At 35.5% G+C, this 24,354-nt stretch overlaps 2 protein-coding genes across 4 annotated transcripts in view; one reads left to right on the top strand and one right to left on the bottom strand.

The window, feature by feature from the left end:
* CEP89 (centrosomal protein 89) overlaps positions 1–24,354 on the top strand; it is a 43,344-nt gene that overhangs the window by 4,600 nt on the left and 14,390 nt on the right. For 2 of the 3 annotated variants that reach the window (XM_082320694.1, XM_082320693.1), the window contains 13 exons: positions 904–1,009; positions 2,629–2,657; positions 3,890–3,944; positions 5,274–5,492; positions 5,874–6,016; positions 6,380–6,430; positions 7,537–7,620; positions 8,538–8,645; positions 12,280–12,391; positions 14,034–14,214; positions 15,145–15,312; positions 15,977–16,118; positions 19,092–19,181. In XM_082320694.1, the coding sequence (XP_082176820.1) occupies positions 904–1,009; positions 2,629–2,657; positions 3,890–3,944; positions 5,274–5,492; positions 5,874–6,016; positions 6,380–6,430; positions 7,537–7,620; positions 8,538–8,645; positions 12,280–12,391; positions 14,034–14,214; positions 15,145–15,312; positions 15,977–16,118; positions 19,092–19,181 (1,488 nt within the window). Of the gene's footprint in view, positions 1–903; positions 1,010–2,628; positions 2,658–3,889; positions 3,945–5,273; positions 5,493–5,873; positions 6,017–6,379; positions 6,431–7,536; positions 7,621–8,537; positions 8,646–12,279; positions 12,392–14,033; positions 14,215–15,144; positions 15,313–15,976; positions 16,119–19,091; positions 19,182–20,214; positions 20,376–24,354 lie in introns of all 3 variants that reach the window. The other variant, XR_014229083.1, reaches the window with a different exon arrangement.
* On the bottom strand, positions 21,656–22,387 carry LOC309594588 (E3 ubiquitin-protein ligase RNF182-like; the record flags this gene model as incomplete). The annotated part of the gene is made up of 1 exon (XM_082320695.1): positions 21,656–22,387. Exon 1 carries the CDS (start codon positions 22,379–22,381, stop codon positions 21,656–21,658), a length of 726 nt encoding a protein of 241 aa, XP_082176821.1. The 5' UTR covers positions 22,382–22,387.

The raw sequence follows: 24,354 nt of genomic DNA, 5'->3' as shown, positions 1-24,354 counted from the left end.
TTGTAAAATGTCCAGTATTTTGTGTTGAGCGTGATACTTATATAGTAGATTATTGGTTAAAAGCACTAGGAACTTTACTTTTACAAATGGTGAAAGCTTAATTATTGATTCAGTATTGTGCTAATGAGCAGAGACCTATATAGAGACCGGGAGATTCAGAATCAAACAAAATAAATTACCTTGTTGTCTTGAAGACTAGTGGAGTTTTCTGTGTAATAGGTTTGGATTGTCTTAACCACCAATGAGCAGGTTAATACTCCTAAGGCACATTTAAAGTTCAGTTTGCATCTCTGTCCAAAATAATACAAAAATTTAACAAACAGGAAGAATTAACTGAGTAGTAAAGACGCAATAAAATGCTATATATGTGAAAGAAATCAGAAAAGACCCTTAGGTGAAGAGATAGTAGTCAGTAAGAGGAAGGGGGGGGGGGGGGGGGAGGGAGTGGAATATGTGGGACACTGGCATGCGATCAACAGGGGAGAACCAACAGAGACAATGTTAAAAATTATTCATGAATCTCTCGGTGCTGTGATATAGTAGATGAATGGTTAATCGTTTGTTAAGAGCAAGTTTAGATACAACACAGAACAAGCAAATGTAGGATGATTTCACAGACTCTTGTGACTGAATAAGGTGACAGGAAATATTGGCCCTGTGAACTAAATGACTATCATAGCTTCCTAGCTCCTGTTGATCATTGTTAAGGTTTAGATATTATTTACATAGAGCCCTACAACAAAAAAAGTATGTCGTATCATTTATTGTCTTAAAATATTGGAGTACAATTCTGAATGTGACTGGGACATCAGTACACTAAAGGTTTCATACAGGTATCAAGACACCTGGGCTATTTTAACAGTGTTATCATGATTTAGATAGGCTTGTCTTATTTTTACATAGGAAGAGTTTCCACCATCTCCTAGTACTAATGCTGACAAGAAAGAGGTGCCTTCTCATGAAACTGATTTTCAGGTACTGCTGGATGAGTCAAACGTGCAAATAGAAGGTAAATAAACTTAACCTTAGTCAAAATGCCATAGTTTTTAATACTATGGGGAAAAATAATTTTTGAATAAAATAAATTTAATTCTATATGATAACAATATATTCCTCTTTTTTTTTTTAAAGGGCAATGGAAGAAATGCTACTAAATACTTAGCCATTTCTAGTAGTTACAGAAAATTAAAAATCTGCATAAAGAGGGGAGATTGGTCTATATTCACAGTATAACTGAAACTCCTAAACATCCACTATCAGCCAGTGTAAAAAGAGAGGGGGAAAAAACCCAACTTTGTGAACTCTTGCCTTGTCTAGTACAGTCATTCTCTACTATGTTTCTGTTGATATGTGTGCCAGAATCAATCCAGTTTATACTCTGGAAACTGTCAGAGTGTTACTGTGCTCAAAAAATGGAAAAAGTAGAAACTACCAATGTTAAAAAAAAAAAAAGCTAAAGAGAGAGAAGAAAACACTGCTAATCAGTCACTTTTCATGGATAAAAAACGTCATGTCTGAAAATCATCAGTAAGAACTTTTTTTCCTTAAATAGTCAAATAGTATGATACTGGAATTGTTTATCCTTTCTACAGAAGTTGTATCATTCTTGCTGTCTTTTAAGGTCTGGGCCTTAAAATTGTACATCATATCACACAGGAAGGTTCTGACAGAAAAGAGAGCTGAACATGATCATCAGTCTCAGGTTATCACCCTAAGCTCTGAGCTGTTAAGCTTCACAAATCATTTTTTTGCAGTAAGTAATTTCATTAGATCAGGGACATTTGGTTCATGCCTGGACCTGTCATTAAGCTATTTTCTTGTAACAGTAGAATATCGTGGAGAAAAAAAATGTGACAAGATAGCAAGACCAATCTACCTGCATAGGTATTTTATTGTATAATTATCTTGTCCATTTTTTTTAAATCAGGAAAACCGGAATCAGAATTTGTTCCAGAGCTGCGAAATGCAGTTTTTACAGAGGATGGCAGCACTCTAGTAGCTATTGGATAGGAAAGAGAAAGCAGAACCGAGTCCGTTTTGAAAAATCTGTCTTTCTAAGTTTTATTCATGTTGGATCCCAGTGTTGTTTCAATATTTTTCAGTGGAGTTATTTGAAAAGCTTTACAGAGAACAATGTCCAGAAAGAATGGGTTGCTTTGATAAAACCATTTGGGAAGTGGATGCATTAAACAGAAAAGAATAGGATATATAAACCGTTTCTAATCCCCCTTCTACATAAGTAAGTGTTGCAGATGTTGGAAGCTGTGAGATTTGCACTTGCCTTGTTTAGAGATGCAACAGGATTCAAGCCGAGTAAAATCAATGAAAATATTTCATTTGTCCTTTAGTCAAATTCTAAAAGAATAGTGGCATACAACAGTACAACTTCATTTCTTCCATAGTTGCATCTACACAGTGTGAGGTAAAGTGAGGTCTCACATCAGTATTGTGATACACCATGAAAGAGATAATGGAAAGTGATCTAATTTGTGGGTTTGGGAGGACTTTCTTACATTTATTTGCAGTATATAATATGTGTACTTACATATCCATATGAACCCTTATAATTTGTGGACTTAAAAATACTTTTGGTTTTAATTGACTGAAAGATCTGTTTTTCTTTAACAGAAGACCAACATCTTGGCTTGAATTTAAAGGTGAGACTTATACGAAGGTTAATTTGTGATGCATTTTGGAAAAAAGGGTGTTATAAAGAGCTGATAGTTTACAGTCACTTAAAAGAAAACTAATTTACTGCCACTAGGGAATCTTTTTCTTTTGGAGTACAAGAATGGCTAATCATTCCTTTCGAAAAATACCACTATATAGGTAAATAGGCCACATGAAAGTTGGGGGTTTTGTTTTTGTTTGTTTGTTTAAATATATCTTCTGTAGTTCCTCATGCACAAGTAAGAAACTGAGAGTGGGAGACATCATGTTATAGCAAGAGATAGCTCTTACTGATAATTTTCAAATTCTGAGCCTGGCTTCACCAGATTTTTATCTCCTTTTCCAGCTGGGCCCATCTGATTGCTTTCATAAGCTTGAAAAAGAATACCCAAAATTTTAGTTTCTCAGATCAACTTGTTGGAATATTATTTACAAAAATCGTCAGTTCTTCCAGTGTTAATGTCACTTTTTTTCTTCAAGTTCTTGACCACATATATTTCCTTTTGAAATTGTTGTTCAGTTTGGACTCATTTAGTCATCAGTGTCTTGGTGTATTCAATTACATGGCACCATATCCTTACAGAACTTCACTGCTGTTTCATAAAAACGTGGAGAAAGTTTGTACATCAATCATGTTCACCTCAAGTAAATACATTAGTATAAATTCGGCCTGTAGTTCTTTCCTGATGAAAGAACGTTCTGAAAATGTATAGATAGATACTTTTTTTTTTTTTTTAACAGCAAAGGGAGAGCAAAGTTTTTTCAAATTGGAAGAACATTTTACATTTTAATTTATTTGCTCATTCCCAGTTAGGGACTGACAGTTCATTTCATAATTGACTATTCTAAAGTCATATTTTATACAAACTAACAGGTGGGAGCAATATCCATCCTGTTTGGTCAAGAAACTTTATGTAACTTCTATGTCAGCCATAAAATTGTTTTGAGAACCGTACATCTCTGACAACTAAAGAAAATATTAACCGTTTCAAGGGTCCACAAGTGACTGATGGCAGTGATAAGTGACAAAATGATGTCAAGATGGGTAAACGACAAGTTGTATATTGTCAGTAGTGAATCCAACCTTAAATTTTGTTGATATAAAAGAAACTGTTTCAAAAGTTTTGTTTCCTAAGTTCTCCAACAGTGATGCTGTTCAGAATACTTCAGAAAGGATAACTGTTAAAGCAAATTGTCTCATTTTTTATTTCTCTGCTAGGAAGAAAAATCATTAGCTGAAAATCTGATATGTGAAAAGCCTCCGCCATCCCCAGGTACTTCTAAGACTCTACTACAATTCTTCACTGTAATAATACGCATATGTATATAAAAATGTATTTTTCTGCTTGTATTCTCTAAGCCTAATTCGAGATGAGGAGATGAGAAAGTGCTGTGATATGTATAAAAACAATAGTTCCAGGCTTTTATGTTAGGCGTTTTAGACTTGTTTTTATTTTCCAATCTGAGTGACTTTTGACATCTTAAGTAAATGATTTTGAAACTATGTAATGAAATTAAAATCATACTGGAACTCTCCAGTCCCTTGTTTCATCTACACTAGAGGATGTCACCATTATTAAGCATCCCATTGCAACTGAAGTGGTAGACATACAGTGATAGGAGATGTGTAGTCTGCTTTCAGCTAGTGCCTTATTTGTGTGTTATTGCATCCATGTAGCGATTCCAGGCACACCTCTGAACTTTGTGTGTCGCATGGATGGGATATATGTCTATCATGAGTTCATGGGGTTTTGTGTATTTTGTGTATTTCTGTGCTGTCCAAGTACCGTATGCCTTCTCACAGGAACTTAACAGTGACCATAAACACATGAATCATGTCATCAGTAACAGAGATAGCTCTGTATTTCAGAACCAATTCTTGGGTTTCATATATATATCCCATACTAAGGAACTGTTCTGTACTAAGTTATATTCACACCTGTCTGCTGTTAGATTATGCTGGCTCTTAAAAGTCTGACCGTAAGGGTAAAATCTCAGCCTTCGTTTTACTAGGTAAGCTGTTTAGCCCATACAGATGAAAAGAAAAATTTGAAAGTGTGATCCATTATTACTGATGCAACAGTATATCCACGATTTTGCAGATGATCTAAAATTTTACTTTTGTAAGGACTGTTAAGTAACTTCTATTCAGTAACAGATCATTGAAGCATGTTCAGTGGGAAGGAGGGTAAAGCTTTCATTACATAGGTGATTAAAATAAGAAGGGGGCAAGAGGACTGACTAGTCCACGCAGGGCACATATACTTTGCTTGCTGCAGTGGATATTTCTATCTCACCTCTCTAGTCACCCACGCTGGGGAGAGGGAGATCTGCTGACACTTTCTTTGCCCTTTAAGGAAGGAATGTTTTCCATGTCTGAGAGAAAAGATGGGAATTTGCAGCCACTCCACTATATAGCTCTCTTTCCAAATCCACTTTTTTCTTTTTCTCTGGCTTTATCTTCTGGGAGCCATGAGCTGATTTATACCTTATAAAGTAACATTCATACATAATGCTAATATTAGAAAAAATTGATTATAATTTGCTGAAACTCATATTGGAGTCTGAATATCATTTAAATACATTATACTGTGGCATCACAGATGTGTCTGTTTGGGCAAGGCAAGCACGGGAAAATACGACTAAAGAAAAGTTCAGAGAACTAAAACAAGAAAACTGGTCTCTGAACAAGGCATACCAGGCTATGGTCCAACAATTGGAGGGAACAAGACAGCAAATGGAAGAACAGCAATTAAAGCTGAAGAGACTAGAACAAGAAAACAGAAGACTTAAAGAAGCTGCAGAGAAGTCACATAGAGAAGGTGGGAGAAACATATAAGCTATTCTGTAGTTATCTTGTTTGATTTTTCTACTTTCTTGCAACCTATTCTGCAGTAGTAGGTTTCCACTCATTGATCTGAGCAAGTTTCTATGCAGAAGTAGTTTTTGAACAGTATTTTCTACATTTGTAGAAATTTTGTCAATGAATACTTACATGCTCATGAAAAAAATGACTTAGTTGTTTGAAATGTACTGTGTTTTTGTTAGTAACTTTTCATGGGATTATTCCATTACAGTATTTTGAGAGAAGTTCTCTTATGATTCTAGCTTATTGAGATTTTTTTTTCCTTGCAATTAACAAATTATTGTGAACATTTATTGAATTCTGATTGAATTTTCTTGTTGGATATTTGTTTTAATAGAGGAGGCTACAGAATTACTTTCTCTCAGACAACAAGCACAAGAACTGGTAGATGAAAATGATGCTTTGAAAATGACTGTCCATCGTTTAAATGTAGAATTAAGTCGCTATCAAACTAAATTCAGGCCATTGTCCCAAGAAGAGGTGAGAAGCTTGGTTATAAAGGCAGTTTGTACTGAAATGTCCTATTGTCCTTTCGTTAATCTTTGAGTTTTAAAGACTGTATTCTCCAGATTTGCCACAAAATTAAAAAATGGCATAGGCTTTTTCTGAAACTTAAAATAAGCATTTATCGTTCAGTCTAACTTTCAGAAGTTGGACTTTCTCCTATATTAGTAAGATATTGAACTTCCAGTTTTGTTGACTTTGTTGAGTGTGTTACCTATGCAACGTATATAATTAGAAACATAAGCTTGTTTGGGGTAATAGTTGTGACTACAGTGGACAGTGGTTGGTGCTTCAAAAAGCAGGAAATAATTTCAGTATCTTTTTAAAAATCTACTTTAGCATCTAAAACTGAAAAGTTTACCCATGAAAGGACCACCACCACCATGGCTGGTAAGTAAAATAATATTTTCACTTACCTGTTCATTCCTTTCTAAGTAAAGTAGTAGAATTTCTTTACTGGAACCAAAATATTCAGGATATTATTTAGTTACTCTGCTGAACTATCACATACTAGTAAAATATTATAAACATTTATGTTTGTTGCATAAAAAGATGTAGGGCAGAACTTTGCAATGAATGTGTGCAGCTCCAGTTGAATTTACAGTAAGCTACAGACTGCATACAATCACCAACTTGGAACTACTGAATGCAAATTAAGTAGAAGTACTGTTACCCTGAGAATCGTAAATACCATCTTCACTTAGTATTGTCTAGCATATAGGTTACTTCAAGGTCTATTGCTTAATTGTTAATCTTCTGTTGTGATTATTTTTAAGATGATACCAAAAGAAAATAGCATATTTCAGTGATTCTGATGGTAGGAGTGGTCATGGGTCCACTTAGTAGCCTATGAACTTCTGGCAAGGAGAAGGCAAATAGTTTGTGAAATTGAATGCATTTGTAATATGTGAAACAATTTCTCCTTGAAATGCGAATCAGATCTCAAGTTTTCCTTCCTCATCGTTATTCAGAACTATACAGAAACAGGAAAGTCCTCCTTCTGCTCTGTCTTTCTGGCTATAATACCCAAGAATCACATATGTATGTATTTAGTTTTAAAGATGCAGGTTTGAGAGCGTAAAAATTCTTTTCCCGCTTACTAATAAATCTGGGCTATATTTGATTAATATTAACTGTATTCACTGTAGTCTTTCAGTTTTGTTTTATATTTATTTGCATCCACATCCTGCTGTGTTACACATACGGATAAGTAACAGCTGCTTCTTAGTGAAGCGTGCAAGTATAGCATCCAGCCTTGTCCTTTCCAAAGCTTGCTCCTAGAGTGGTGCTGTTAACTGCTTCTGCAGCATCATTTTGCATATGGTGATCTGCGTGCTTGTATAAGTCCTGCACTTTTGTCTGCAAGGCATATATGAAAACCTTTAATAGCTTTTAAAACTAGCAATATATAGCAGGAGAAGAAGTAAAAAATATTGATGAGATTGTGGTTTGTAATTGATTTATATGGATTGATTTTTAAATTTTTTTTTTTTAAGTTGGATATGAAGTATTTGTCACCTCTTCTGTTGGCATATGAAGACAGAATAAGAGAAAAGGAAGATTTAAATCTTGAACATGAGGCAAGTTGCCATTTAAAGAAAATATACTTCTACACTAAAGCAGAACTAAATTACTTAATTTTTTTAAAGGGATTTGTCAAAGCTGTTTTTTGCCTAGAATGAAAAGTGACTGTGTTTTACTTTTCCGTGCATAGTTATTGTGCTATCTTATCCTACTTGGCTTGCTTGTTTTTGTCAGCCTGTTCAGATGTAGAAGCAGGCACTACACTGAGATGTACAAGAATTGTGCTCTCTGAATAGAGTAAACCATAAACACAGTCAGTGGTAGAAAGAATTTACTATTGTCATTCGTAATGGGGATGCGGTGCCCTATATAGCTGCTCTTCCAGTTACGGGCCTGTGGATTTTGTGGTAGAAGAATATTTATTTCTAGATATTTAAGGAATGGGTACTCTTTTTGTTCTTTAGAATTATTTTTTTGTCACTGAACCTTTGAAAAATGGTGATTTGCTTCAGAGCAGAACTGCCATAGCTTTTCAAAATAATTTATTTCCATTCAAAAAATTAAGCCATAAACCGAGCAGAAAACACCGAGGGTTTTATATTACTGTAATTTCACTGTATTGTCCTACCATATTCAAATTCATGTCATGCATACTGAAAATGTATAGTATCATCTAGTAATTTCCAGAATTCACTTTTTTAAATCCATATTTTAAGGATCTGCAGCTTGCTTAATTCAAATGACACTTGGCAAAAATGTGGCACAATTCAAATCAAATATTACTAGATTGATGAAGCAATTTAGAAGTATGCACATCTGAATTAAAGATGAGTGAGTAATGAGATAATATGCTGTTAACAGAAGAATTAGAAGGCACTCAGGCATGTATATTTATAAAAGTTTTTGTTGATGTAAAAATTAAAGCAAAATACTTACCTCTGAAGAATTTCACGTGGAGTCCTTTGTCTTCCAGGAGGATATGAAGAATTTTAAAGTAAGAGTTGAAGAGTTGGTGAAGGAGAATGAAGACCTGCATGAGCAATTAAATAAAAATAACTTTATTACCCCTACAGAATGGCAAGTTATATTACTAGAAATTAATTGAAAAGCTACTCATTATTTTGCTTCTTGCATGCAAGCTTTTAAGATTACAGATCTTAAGGAAAAATTTTGTTCCCCTCAAGCAAATTAAGTTTTGCTGAAGAGTAAATAGGGTCATGATTACGTGTTGTTGGAACAATGCTGATCTGCAATGCCTGAAGTAATTTTGGAGTAAAGATTAAATAGTGAAGGTGCAGTTTTGCACCTGAAGCCCATGTAATTCTGTGCCATGTAATTCTGTGCCAGACCTTGCAGGTTACCTACTTAACACTTCTCGTAATAGTAGGAATGTGCCAATGACATCAGTTTTTCATTAATATAAAATGGTATTGGAGTATGGCATTAGAAGAATTTGATGTTCTTGAGAAGTGAAACAATACAAACATAATGAAATTAAGTAGTATAAAATACATATGAGGCTTAATAACAATTTACCTAAGTCAAGCATTCATCAGTTGGTAACAGATGGAGAAGAGACTGGTTGTACTGGTTCATCGCAAGATGATTGTGTGCTTTTTAGTGCAAGAGCTGTAAAGAGAAAAAAAAAAAAAGGCAATATAGTCCTGGGGTATGTTAGAGTAGGTCCTTCTAGTAGGGGTTGGGCATTAACACAATTATATGGAAAACTGGAGAGTCTCAGTCATCCATATTTAAGTACAGAGAAACAAAGCTGAAAGGGTTTGTGGTATAGCCGAAGAAATGGAGGGCCTCTTTTATTTGGAGTTCAGACAGATTGGCCTTTCTCATTTAGCAAAACAAAGGCTGAGCCAGGCCAGTGTTGCTTTCTGTAAGCACATCAGGGACAGGAGTCATGGAGTATACAAAGAACTACCTAAGCTGCATTTACAGGACTGAAGGCAGTGTTACTAGAACAACAACTGGGTATTCATTCACCATAAACAAACTTAAAGTGGAAATTGGAAGATGATTCCTAACCAGTGTAACACGTTTTGGAACAGCATCCACTGTGAGTAGTCAACATAAAAATTCTTACTGCACTCATGACACAGGTGGTAATTGTATGGAAGGGATCATATGGCACAGTATCTACACGGGGAGGACTTTATGACTCAGGCTGTGTCTTCCAGTCTTAAATCTCTGCAGATTTAACCAGCGACTGACTTTCAATCAGAGGCTCCTCAAGGTGGAACTAGAGAAGAGTTTAGTTTCTGTATAGATTTGGTTAAGAAGGTTGTTCTAAAGGTATCGAAGTGTTTTATAGGTGCTTTAATAAAATACTCTGGATATTTTGTGTATCCTTGGATGCTTATATGCTGTCCACAAATTCCAAAGCACTCTTCATAGAGATGTTTCAGCTTCTTAAATAGGAATTTTTGAACTTTTTTTGAAACCTTTGCTTTTAATTTTGCCTCTCTGCAAATGACTGAGAGAAGTTCATATCTCTCTGAGCTGTTTCAGGCTGTCTGTAGTCTCTGTCTGGGAGCTGTTTCTTAAGGCTGGGGTTCAGCAAGGCAGGGATGTCAGATTGCCAAGCTTTTGCTCGGTAGCTTCAGTGGCTTCTTCACGCTCAGTGTTGCAGTGCATTGCCCTGTTATTTGTATTGTCGTAGCCGCTCATGGGTCAAGCACATAAAGGTGTTGGTGTTGATCAACCTAATACCCTTTTTGTAGCAATTTTAAAAATCTTGTTTCAAAACGTAGCTTCACGGTGCCAGGCATAGTTGAGGGTGAGGATGTAGCTTGGCAGCATGGGAGACATTCCTTATGCCTAAACCTGTTCATGAAACATGATCTTAGTGGTATCAATTTGAAAGTTGCAGTTTTACCTGGAAAATTATTTTATTCTTTGTTTAAAACTGTTACACTTCAAAGACTTGTCCAGTAAGATTCACAATCCATTTTCCCAACCTTAACTCCAGCTTAGGTAGTTTTAATGGGAAAAAAACTTCCATTGTTTCTTTCAGCTGGTAGTGCTTAGCATCTTACATCAGCACTGACCTTCCTGTCACAAATAACGAACGTATTTTGTCATTCAGTTTTCATTTCATACTTATCCATTCACATGAAAACATGCAGAGTCTTAAGTGGTTAAACAATATGAACTCTATCTTAGCAATTAACCAATTTGTAAGCGGCTGATGTGCATTTGCTTCCTTCTCCTATGCCCACTGCAGTAAATTTCACAGTAAATTAAGTCATCTAAACTTAAAACCTCCCGTGTGCAGAGGTTTTCATGGATACAAGTGTAAGCTGACTTCCATTTCTGTGTTTCCAAAAATCTTCGGGGTAGACTGTTTAAGACTATATTTTTCATCTGCCAGACAAAAATCGTTAGCTGTATGGTTCAGCTTAAATTTTAGTCAGAATATCATTTGATGGTAGGGGAAATTGTCCATATCCAGATCTATACACAATAGGATGCATTTTTATCTAGGTCAGGCCACACATGAGCAATGTAGATACATGTCGTGTTAATTACTGTCAGTAGAAATCCTTGGTAACAGTCTATTTTGCTGCTACACTTTCTTTGGGTTTAGGCTACTCTTACTGACTGATTGATGACAACTTGAGTTTAAATTCATGTGATATCATCTGATACTTGTACTCTATTTCTACTTGCATTCTGGCTAATACTTCTCAACTTGTTAAGCTATTATTAGAACAGCAAATAGTTTATTAAGCTTTTGTTAAGAAAGACTGGTATTGGTTTTCTTGAAAGCAGAATTAATACTAGTTATAAAGGAGAGAAGTAAGTTCTCTGTTCAAGATAGTTCAGTTTAAACACCCATCTTCTTTACAGGCCCATAAAACACACTGGCAGTATTTTTCCAGAGATCAAAGCCAAGTAGATCCAAATCCTTTCTAAGAACTTATTGCATGTTTTGAAAACAAATTTCGTTCAGTTACTAGTTACATAGCTCTTTCCAAGTCATCTGGCACCATTATGTAGCTTTAATTCTGTCATATGAGAAAAGTCAGAGCGAGCTGGGGCTGTTTTGCCTAGGAGAAGAGAAGGCTCAGGGGACATCTTATCACTGTATATAAATGCCTGAAGGGAGGGTGTAAAGACGGAGCCAGGCTCTTTTCAGTGGTGCCCTGTGACAGGACAAGAGACAATGGGCACAAACTGAAACCCAGGAGGTTCTGTCTGAACATAAGGAAAGAGGTTTTTCACTGTGAGCACTGCAGTAAGCTGTCCAGAGAGGTTGTGGAGTCTCCATCCCTAGAGATATTCAAAAGCCATCAGGACATGGTGCTGGGCAGCTGGCTCTAGGTGCCCTTGCTTGAGCAGAGGGGTTGGACCAGATGACCTCCAGAGGTCCCTTCCAACATCAACCATTCTATGATGCTACAATTCAAATTTACACATACCTATTTTTCCTTCTTTCTGTAGGGAATTTTTGCTTTAGTTAGTCAAAGATTTTAAACATTATTTAAAATAATTTACATATTGAGGATTGTGAGTTCATGTCTCTAGTAAGTTTACCTTGGGTTCTGACATTGCTTTCAATATGAGTTTTTAAAATTTTTTTAAAGAGGTTCAAATACGATTTTATAAGTTTACACTGTTGGAAGTCAGTTGTGTTTTTTCTTTGGACGTAAGTTAATATTTGAATTATATTTTATTTATAAGCTGATTGTCATTGCAGGCAGCAGCTGCAAACTCAGGCCAAGCTGGTCTTGGAAGAAAACGGATTGTTGATGGAGCAACTCGAAATTCAACAAGCTAAAACAAAAGACAGTCACAGACAACATGTTCAAGAAGGTAAAGTGTTTGAGTTGCTAGTCATTTGAACTACACCAAAGATGGTACTGCAGGTTTGGTTTTTTGTTTGTTTGTTTATGGTTGTGTTTTGTTTTGGTGGGTTTTTTGGGGTTTGGGATTTTTTCGCAACTACAAAGCATCGCTGAACACAGGTAAAACTAATACGAGATCAAGCTCTGGATGTCAACCGATACTGAAATGTCAGTATCACCTAGTGACGCTATACACCATACTCCATTTTGACTTGCTTCTTCTGAAAAAGTAACAAGCATTAAACAGCAATACACCCATTCTCATAATTTAAGAGCAGTTTAAACTTTACAGGTTGGTATTTGTGAGGTATCATTTGCTTATTTAAATGTTCGATTTAGAATTTGTAGGGTTTTTTCATTTTCTGCTTTGTAGCCAATGTTTATCGCTTAATAAAATATAGTTAATCAGTAGCAGTATTTGATTTTACACTTCTGTAATTTGATACTGCTTAAATTTACATGCATCTTCAAGGATTAATCTGTTATCTGTTGCTGTTTTATCAGAGGTTTGTATTTGCTTGAATTCAGAACACTTGATATTCCTTGTCTTGCTTGTAAATATTATTTCTTGACCAAGATTAATTTTTCTGTTGATAGTTATTTTTTCCATCAGCAGATTCCTCTGGATATTTCTTGTTAATAGCCATCTGACTGGATATTAGAAAGAGAACAAGCATGTTATAGTTTAAAATCCCCAAACTGAAAGTAAGATTTCTTAATGAAATTTAAAAAGCAAGACTGAATCTTAATTCACAGATTAGGATGTTCTGAAAAGCATTTAATTATGTGTGATTAACATAAGTAGCTGATGAGAATAGTTTCCTTAAGTGAACCTATATAGCAAAACTTCAACTCTGAAATTTTTTATTCATTTGCCACCTAATTCCATAAATACTTACCTTTCTGCTTTTAAAGTTTCCGAGTTTCTTGTTTAGAGTTTTATCTCTCTACATCCATCTGTGTTTAGAAGATGATAACTCATCATGTACCAGGCCAAAGGCCGGACAATACCCCAAAATCAGGTGTTCCTCTTTCCAAATCTTAAAATAGCTTGATGTGGTATGATTTGTCAGAACACCCCTAGTAAACACTGACAGATTTTGTTATCTATTGCTGGAGTTCTCACAAGGAAATAAGAGCCCTGATCTTCCATTCAGTTCCTACAACTGTTTTGGCAGTGTATCCAGTAATTGAAATACATACTACAGGAAGAACTCAGAGATCAGTGAACAGAAACTAGGCAGTCTCTAGATATGTGCCCTATCTACTAGGCCACAGAAGTCATGTTCCATTTTAGGTTCTTTTCCTGAATTAGTAAAATCTGAGTCGGAGGATTTTTCAGAGTAAAATGACGTTTCAATGAGCAAATAGCTTATAGCCCTGAAAAGAAGCAGTCTTGAAGTTTTGGCATTTTTCTAAAACAAACTGCTTGAGACAGAAGAAAAAAAAAAAAAAGTCCAAACTGTTAAAAGACAAAACAAACTGACAAATCCACTGTTATATAATACTATGATCAACCAGGAATTAACGTATTACTGGTTTAGTTGGAGTTTCACTAGGTGATTGAGTTAGTTCTGCTGTACCCAGTTTTTTTTTTTTCCTCCCAAAAGCTTCAAAATTGACCAAACAGATAATGATCTTAGAAGATAAGAAACGCAGTCAAGAAGAAGAGATAGCAGAGTACCAGAAGCAGTTGGAAGCTTTGCGTTCTGCTTGCGAAGAGCTGAAAGCTAAACTGGATAGCAGAATAGCAGCAGAGGAGCACTTTGCTCTGGTGAATGATTTAAAAAGGTATGAGTTTACATATGGTGCACAGAGAAACAATCCTGCAAAGCATTCACATGAACAGATCCGCATACGCATCACTCTGTAGGTAGGAGGTGAGTGGAAACTTATGCTGGTAATCTATGAAGTCATCTACCAAAGTACAAAGAAAGGTAAAGAAATATTTCAAAAATACTGTCTCGCTTTTTATAGACAAAATTACAGAAGGAAATCCCAGCTCTAGAGACATCGGTAGAAGTGTTTCTACCATAGAGTATGTATTGCTAAATGTACCTTTTTAAATAGCAGAAGAGGAGGCATTTAAAATAGATTTTTTTTTTTCAAATCTAATTACTTCTATCAACACTATGTATAAAATGTTCTCATTCTTTTGTTCCCATCTTTGGGAACATATCTGAAAGATTCTGCAATTCTAAACTAAAAATACAACCTTTCTCCAGTCTTTACAATATGGAAATAACAGAAAACAACGACACAAAAGTGCTGTCATGCAGCATAGTCTCTAAAGTAATGTTTTTTTAAAGACATTCTGTAAATTTGTTTGCTTTCAAGCCTAGGATATTGCAAGTTACTGTTTCTTGGTGCAGTGCCTTCCTGAGAAGTTCTCAGACCTTCTTTTTTTGGCATTGCTAGTAATTTCTTCAAAAAAAAAAAATGAGGAAGGGAATACATTTGGACTATATAGGATATTTTTATAATTTAAATTCTATTTCAAGTGCAGTCAGGATGAGTTATTTGAATAATTTTGTTTGTATTATGCTTCATTCATGATTTGATATGTCATGAGATTGTAGTACCTCTCTGATGTCACCACTGAACATTAAGTGTTCTCAATGTATCTTTTTCATGCTTCAACATGGGTATCTTACTGTAGCTTAGCTTTTTAGTGAAGCAGGTCTATACATGATGCCTGTTCTACACTGTTGGTTTTTGCAGCCATTTACAACAGGAGGAGGAGAAAAAGCGCTGTGAGGTGGAAGATCTAATGGGAAAGACAGCATCACTACAAGCTCAAAACAAGAAACTACTTTTAGAGAAAAATAACTTAATGGCTGACAACAAGATCCTGGAAACTGAGATGGAAATGACACAAAAGACAAACAGGTCATATCACATTCTTATTTTCTTATGTAGAAATATTTATATTCCTAAAAATAGCAGCAGAAATATCTGTAAAAATATTGTCTGACATCCCACAGTGTGTAATTTCTACCTATTACAGAAAAAAACATGTTTCCTAAACACACCTTTGTCACATTTAAAGGCCTGGCTGTAAAGTAACTTTGCTAAGCTTTATATGTTTTCATGCACACTTCTCTATGTCTACATTCAAATTAAGAATATGTCTTTAATGCTAGTAGTTAGCTATAGCAATTAATCATTTCTGTACTCACCTGAAAAATAGGGTACTACACTATTTGCAGACCTTCTCATGCACCTGAGTGGTTCAGAGTTGGGCTCGCAATACTTCAAAAAGTAAAAACAATATTACTGTTATATTTCTTAAGACATATGAGCTTGTAGCCATTGCAGAAATTGTTCTTTTGAATCATTGTTACTGTTGTTATTCACGTAACATATTGTAAATAAAAACAGCCCCCAAAAGTGAGAAATTATACTTTCAGCATTGCAAATATTTTGATCCAATGCACCTTGAACAGTATATTTGATTGTTTGAGACTTTTACAAGTCGATTTGCACATGCAGTGCAAGTTCTTTTAATGCCATTATTAATTCCCAATCTGAAGATTTTCTGTTAATTTTATAGGAGATTAAAGAAGAAAATAGGTCTTTTGAAACTGCAGTTGGAGGAAGCAATGGAAAAAGAAGTTGCAGCCCATCACTATCTAACAAACCTTATTGGTTTGGTGGAGAAGATAGCTCAGGAACGTGATCATCTTATTTTTTTGGTAATTACCTTTAAATAATTAATATGACTTAATTGATATTTCACACAATTATCATCCTACTAGCACAATTTATTGTTAATTTGCATTATCAAAAAAGAAAGCTCAATTTATTGTTAATTTGCATTATCAAAAAAGAAAGCTATCGTTTCAGTTTAAGGATTTAACTATTTAAATAGACTTTTGCAAATAGGACAGGAGCAGCAAAAAATTATTTTCTAGAAGAGTGGTTAAAAGCAACTACCCTAATTTCTGCAGATAACATAATTAAGCCTTAACTCACATCAGCATTAGGGTCTGCAATGGTATATATCAAGTTTAAAATAATTTTTTAATATTTTTTAGAGATTGGCTCCAATTGTTGAAGCTGCACGTATTGAAAAATAGCACGCAATCATAAATTTTTAATACACGTTTCTGAATGTAACGGCAAACTGTTATCCTTGAAGTGATCTGTATGGACCTTCTACTTTGGAAGCACATGCATGCTATTGCTCCTTTTTGGTGAGCGGTTGTTTTGACAGGCTGGTTGAGAGTTTTGGAACAACTTCTGTTTAGTGGAAGTGTCTGGCATGGAAGTTACTGGGCTTTTTATAGGCAGACTGTGTTTCCTTTACAAGATCTTGGACAAAATTGCAATTTTACAAATTGGTACTCCGTCTTCACATTGGTCCTGGAAACCATTTCACAAAACTTTGTTAAAATAAAGCTTCTTTTGCTTCTTTCGTTCAAGTAGTAGACAAAGGTTGTTATCAATGTTGGGTAAAAAGATTCTCTAGCGGTTAATTCCTAATTCTAGAAGGGGAACTATGGTGACCCAACTCAAATCCTCGTCCACTGCAAACTGGACTTTAGGATTGTGAAACTAGGCACAATAAATGTCTCCTAGGAATTAGGGGAACTGGTTCTTATCTCTCAATCTCTGGTATATCTACTTTCAAATATTCAGCATAGCACCCTAGAAATACCACAGAGATCCAGAATTACCGGTAAGTACAAGGTGTGGCATTTGGCTTAATAATACCCCAGTAGATGTTCAGAATACTTCTAGCAGTAAAAGCCTGTTTCAGAAGGAAAGATGTATTAACATAACCCTAATCACCACAAGGTGGTGTAAACCCTATCTGTGCAGGCTTGCAGTATTTGACATCATATTCTTCCCGTCTGAAACCTGCACCTGAAAGTACACACTAGAAAATCAAGTTTCACACACATGCAAAAAGCTCAGAGTAGGTCCGTGGAAAGCAGCCCGAAATGCAGTCAACTATGGCCTGTCTTTCTTTAGACAGGTATAAATGGATCCAGCAATTAGAAGCCAGTCCTGTCATGCAAAATAGAATTTCTCTCTTCCTTTTCAATCACGTTCTCTTGTGTATGTGTATGAAGATAATACATACTTATTTGCCGTCCGTTATTTCTCCATTTTGTGGCTTAGATACTAAACAGCACGCAAGTCTTGCTTTTTTTTTTTTTTAATTCACTGTCTGGGCTGACAGCAGAGATACTCTGAGACAAACTTTTCTAATGAAATAGTCTAGTATCAGTAAAACCTTTAAATATCCAATTTACTTTTCTGCCTGGTAGAGCTGAATCAGAACAACCTGTTCCTACTTTTAATCACTGAACTTAAAACCTACCTTGGCAGAAAGTTAGACTGGAAGTATCTTGTAGTCAGGTAATCTGATAAGGTTGTCTAATGGGAAGGCCTAGAAAACAAAACAAAACAAAATTAATTAGTGCAAGACCATAATGATTATGAAGAGCCACTACTGAGCATGACGTGTAATTAAAAATGTATTATCATTCCCCTCACCTCAAAATTCAGTAATGTCAGGTTTATTTGCTCAGTTCAGCTACTACTATTACCCTAGCCTTATTCTTTTTTAATTCACTACTTGAATTAAAGCATTAAAATTCATTTTACGTAGATTTAATCCAGAAGGACAGGGAGAGCAGAAAGGGTACAGCACTCTAAGAAATTAGCCTATATTCTTCCTTAATGAGGATTAAAAAAAAAAATATCCATAGTAACCACATCTCCACAAAAATAAATGGATAGTCTTAAATTTACTGTTTCCAGGACCAGTGACAGTCTACTGATAAATCCAGTTAGAGCAAAACAGAGCAGCAACAAATTTATTTAAAACAATTTTGATAGTGCAACACTGATGATGAACTGTAATCCTGAGTTAGCAGCTGTCAAAATGATTCTTTTATTGTATTGTATGATTCAGCTACCACACAGTAAATGAAAATGTCACTGACTGAGCACGAAGCTCACAGACTCCAGGGATGCTAGTTAATTTTGACTTCTGTGAAACGAGATGTGTCTCTGGAGTGATATGGGTAGTTTGAGGTGGTCAGACATTGCTGATCCTAAAACCTGGTTACTTCTCTCTTGAATGCTTTCAGTGGATTTAACAGTTGAAACCTCTTACAGTTTTAAAATTATTTCATTGTTTACAGCTTATGCAGTTTTTGGTTTGTTTACTTTTTATATCTGAGAGAGAATGTAGTGCTTATGAAATGATGGAAAGAGGCTGAAGCATTTCATAAGCCACGTGTCGGATTCCTTGCCTGAACCCCTGCCAATTTCAAGGGCTCTTTTGAGAGCAGACTACTAAATCTGACCCAGGAGGATGTCTCTCATGCATGCAAATGGGATCCCTACATATACATACATAAATCTGTAGAAAAAGATGCAGAATTGGTTGGGTTTACAGTATCAGTAGCTATGATCCTTTTGGAATAGAACTGTTTCAAAGTATTATCTTGTTAGTGAGACAGTATTTGCAGTTAGTTGACAAATTATTAATTAGCCATTATTAGAATAATTTTCAGGATTCTTTTTCCATCTTGGTTCTTCAGACTATTGGAGCTCAAAACAGAATAGCTTTGTCTTCCTCAGTGTATGTAGTTTGTCTGTCCTGTCTGAAGTAATGATTACATTGAGTTATGTATACTATATGTTTGCAGGCCAAATGTTTGGAAAATGAGAATCATGGTGTTCTCAACAAAATAGTAGAAGGCAGTCTACGCTTAGGAAGACTGGAAGAAAAAGTTAAGGTAAGCAGTATTTCTAAGCTAAATATTACGTGAAACATTTTATTATTTTAATGAGAAACGTCAGTTGTTAATCTGTGTCAGTGTTTTTATGAAAGACTTATGGATTATTTTATAAAGTTTTTAAAAAGCAAAATAGATTGTCATTATAGTTTTCACAAATACCTTTTTCCATTGTATTTGTACATTGCATGTCCGCCATTTACATCATTACCTGGAGAATTATGACTAGTTGTAAAAATAATTAAAACTGATACTTTATTGTTATTTCATTTTTGCTCTGTAGTGTAGCCCAATTATTTTCTCTCCTACTTTTTTGAGTCACAAAACTTTTTTAATCCTAATACGTAATGTAGCTCCTCAAACAGGACAGGCCACATTGCACAGACTGCTTTTTCAGGTGCTGCTGATAATTCAGGTGAATGTGGCAATGCAAAAGGATTCTTCACTTGAAAGATATATATTTGCCTCCAGAGTTCATGCACAGTTCTAACAACCATGAAACTTGAACAGCAGCTTACTTTAAGATGACATACTTCCTGCTTAGTTGAATGAGATAGGTTGGAGGTCTCATTAGTCTGATTGTATCAGCTGGAGGAATACTATCAGCTGCTTCAGGAAATCACAAATTGGGTAACTGCTCTGTATGTTGAGTTACAGGATAAACCTCTTATGAGGTATTTAGGTGTAATCTGTCTCTAGTGATAATAGTATTTAAAATGCATTCATTTTTCTGAAAGGGTGATATAACTGTTGGTAATGTGAACGTTACACTATTTCTTATCTTAGAAAAGGGTGTTTTGCATTGGCTTTTAGCCATCTTCAGCTATTTCAGCAAGATACAAGATAAGAAATACAAGTTATATCCCGTGAATTAGAGCATACAGTCCTTGGGTTATGATGAGAGAAAAGCTTCTAGCCTACAGGTTTGAGTTACTTAGAAATACCTACAATTTGAGGCTGTATTTTCTACTTTTTAGGCATAACCAGTTATCTTACGTTTACCTTTTGGTGAATTTGTTGCCTCGTATCTCAGCAGGCGCAAGCTCATCCAAAACCATGTTACGGCTCAGATGCACCATGTGTGTGTCAAAAGATTCTCTGGGTCTTCTCTCACATCACCGCAAATGTTATTTGAGGGGAGGAAAGAAGGAAGGCTAGGTGGGACAGCCGTTCTTCACTGGAAGCATATAGCAGGTACCCTATGGACAGCGGTCGTTCGAAAAGCTGGCAATTCCATTACCTTTTAATCACCTCCCTCTGAAGTCAGGTTATCTGTGCTTTGCACATAAAAGTGGATCTGGTCTTCTGGTCCGGAGTTCTTCCTTTTAGTGAATTCTTTTGGAGAAAGTAAATGAACAAGAGTCCTGTGGTTTTTGTTTTTCATTGAGAAGCCTCAAAATAAATCAAGATCTGGCAGATCTGTTATTAAACACAGAATCACTAGGAAAGTCTTTAAAGCTAAATAACAGGTTATTGCTAAAATAAAACCCCAAACCAGGTAGATATTTATATACACAGCTTTATTACATATTTTAAACTGTGTATGCTTAAGTTAGGTAGCAAATTAAAAGCGATTCTCTTCATAAGTACCCATTTTTAGTTTGGGACTTATCAATTACTGTAAACAAACTTTATAAAGTCATTCACTGTGCAAAATGTTTTGTAGGCTATCAGTACAACCATATGAAATTCAGAAAATAACAGTAGAGCAGTATCAAATAGGTTGAATACAAATATTCAGAAAAAGAAATTTTTGCGCAGGAACTATGTTAAGGAAACAAAACCTTCTTTGGTATTTTAATTTTTCAAAACAAATTAGGTTCATTTCTACTTTTATATACTGGTTTACGTCACATAATTTTTCAGGCACGCTGAATCATAAAAAATATTAATGTTTACTTAAACACTTCTTTAATTGGCCCTTTAAGATTCAGCTACAAGCTGCTTTGTCTTAATTCTCGTAACTCAAAACTTTTCTGAAAAATCTGCTTGTAGAGCAGAATATTTAATGCAACTTTATTTCCCTTTGACATCAGAAAAGTTTTTACTCAAGTCTGAGCTAGCTTGTAATGGGACTCCTGTTTTTTTAAACAGGTCATGCACAGAGCATTTCTGATCTCCATCTGTTTTTAAAAACAGTGACAACATATTTGATAAAAACAGGGTGTGGGTTGTTTGTTTTTTTTAAATAATAAACCCTTCAAATATCTGTTCTATTCACAGTTAATGAGATGGTGGTCTAAAACCATTTGTTACTTAAGAGACAGGTGATAGTAACCTCCATCTTTTTAGTAAAAGAAAAAACATAACACCATGTTGTCATTTTGCCAGTATTCACACAAGTTATTGTGCTTTAGCAAAAATACATATATGTCATACTATACACATTTTTAACAGTCCATAAAGGTTAAGGTCTGTAATTAAGTTGTTTTATGGTTCAGTTAAAAATTTACCAATTGATAAAACACTCCATATCAGCTTCGTGAAGAGCAGTCACAAATTCCATGGCAGAGGCACTGGCAGAAGCCATACACAAGACACACAGTTAGACTGGAGGGGACGAAACTCACACACACAACACCTAGGGTCACTTTCTGAATCACTAGTAAATAGATCCCAAGAGGGAGGGAACCGAAGTAAAGAAATCCAAGCAGCCATACCAGTATTCTGGGTACATGCTTGCATAGCTTTGAAAAGAGATCTTGGTCCAGCTGACTCTGCGAACTTAGAGATACTGACTCAGTGCCACGGTCAGCATAATAATCGGAGGCAGTACTTTGACTGGGAGTCCTTGGGGAGTCTCTTTGTACTTCCATAATTGTAATTACTAAGCAGTTTGATGATCCATGGGAAGAACTTAAGGAAGCCAAGTTTTTTGGTGTTAAAACTACTTCTTTACAGTCACAATTCCATGCTGGTTTGTCTTTTAATATGAGCTTGGACATAATGTTTGTATCATTGGGGAGTCCTTCAACTTCATCTTCATGCAGCTCTGTCTCATGGCGGCAAAAGGGACAGCTAACGCAGAGAGATCCGTCTCCTATATGAAGTATTTTAGTCAAACATCTAGCACAAATTCTGTGAAGACAGTCCAAGATTTTGGGCTTACGACTGTGAACAGTAAATCTCTGATAACAGATTTTGCACTCCAGTTCATCATCGGGCACCTTTCCTTCTCCTTGAGTGCAAGTGTAATTCATCTTTAAATTAGACACACTGTCAAAAAGAAGTAGTCAGATTATAACAAGTAGTTTCATGGATTCTGAATCTCTTTTTGATAATAATTTTGTCAGTCATAAGGTTTTAGTAAAAATAGGTAGAAACAATCTTTATAGTGAAGGTATCTAGCCTCTCCCACTGTAAATCCCCTCATTTTCATGCAGCTTTACCAAACAGGCTGGCCTTAATTTTTTTTCCTACCATCTTGTTACATATTGCATTTAGAGTACAAAATTGTTATTGGTGAAGAGAAAGCATTAAAGGTTTGTTCTTAACACTTCCTGAACATTGAGGAACTGGGTATTTCAGAAATGCCTGTAACCATTGCACAGCTTACTCTCTGTATTCCTGTAAACCAGCTGCACACACCAGCACGTTTGAATGAAATAATTCTTGTTCCTATCAACATTAATCTGGACTTAGAGAAAGGTGCTTTGGGTCTAAGATCAGGAGACCATGGATTTATTTAAGTCTCTCTGCAAACATGGTTTTTCTGTCCAGAGAGTATTCTACTTTGTTAGAATTTAATTTTTGCCATTTTGGAGCCCTTGAAAATTGAAGGAGCATTGCAGTTTTTGTAATGCAGCCACAGAAGAAACTGCTTCCGTGGCTCTGTCAGTCCTAAAGATGGACCTTAACCACGTGCAATTTGCCCCTTATTTTCACATCAAGTGAAAGTGAATAAAACTCAAGGGGGAAATGTAAAGTGCACTTGAGTCTTTCTCACTTTTCACTGAGATGTTTGAACACCTCGGAACTTGCTGTCATTATTCTAAGCGTATGCCTGGCCCACTGAAATGTTTTCAGTGTCAGTATGTAGTTTCTTTTGGTTGGCTCTGTAAATCTATCTTCCTGTGTATTTATAAAAAGCAGCATTTCTCCTCTTTTTATATCTACAGACATCAGTTGTGAAAGGCAACTTAATTATTTAACATCTGCTCTCTGTACTTTTTAATAAGACTGGAGTAGAAAGCATTAGAATTGGTTACTTTTTTTTTTTTACCCTGTTTTGGCAGTATCCAATCATGGTCCTTCTGGCAGGAAGGGAAGACTGTACTTACTAATTTGCATCCTGTCCCTGGAGAAGATGCAGCCAAAGAAACTACCGATAAAACCCATATAAACAATATTGCATTTAGGAGCTGCTATGCTGTCAGCAATAATTGTAAGAGTCCTTGACACATGAAACGTTTTATGACCGAAATGAGATGATACACTTAGATCTGCTTTTGCATCATTGTTATAGGTCCCTTCCAGCTGAACTATTCTACTCTGTTAAATTAAATATCAAGACAGAACCAGCAAATTACTATGTATAGAGCAGCTTTTATGTACCAAAAAAGAAAAAAAAGTTAAAATATATCTTATTTCCTTTCCCCCGCCCCCGACAATTTCAGTATGAAATTGCGCCTATTCATCCCACCCACTGTTAGCATCAATATAGGCAGCTGTCTCCTCCTTGCAAGCAAACTCTGAGCAAAACCAACCAACCAAAACACCCCACAGAACTACTTTTTTCCAAGATTATTGAATTATAGGGTAGGATAACATCTGACAGAATATGCACCCATATTTTTGTCCCAAATTACCAACTGGGAAATGCAAGGGCCCAGGTAGTACAGCATATAATACTGCAACACCTATTTTCCCTTCATTCCAGGACACATTCAAGATCTTTTAGACTTTGTGATATTAGCTGAAGTATACAAAGAATCCCTAAATGAGTCTTGTAAGTGTATGTCACTGCTTTGTACACTAGGTAGCTTATTCCCCAGAGTTAACAGTGTTTGCATAGAAAATAGGAATTATAACGAAAATTGAAAGGAAATGCATTCATCTTACTGATATGGAAATATCATTAGAAACAAGTATTCTTTCTCCCAGGTTTTCTTTTTGCACACCTGAGATGGTCTATGCGCACAGGAGAGAAACACGTGCCCAAATTGACTCTGTC

Source organism: Platalea leucorodia (assembly GCF_965183815.1).
Source record: "Platalea leucorodia genome assembly, chromosome: 8".
Taxonomy (NCBI): Eukaryota; Metazoa; Chordata; class Aves; order Pelecaniformes; family Threskiornithidae; genus Platalea; species Platalea leucorodia.
The sequence above is the reverse complement of the archived record's forward strand: the minus strand, read 5'-3'. Positions and strand labels throughout refer to the sequence as shown.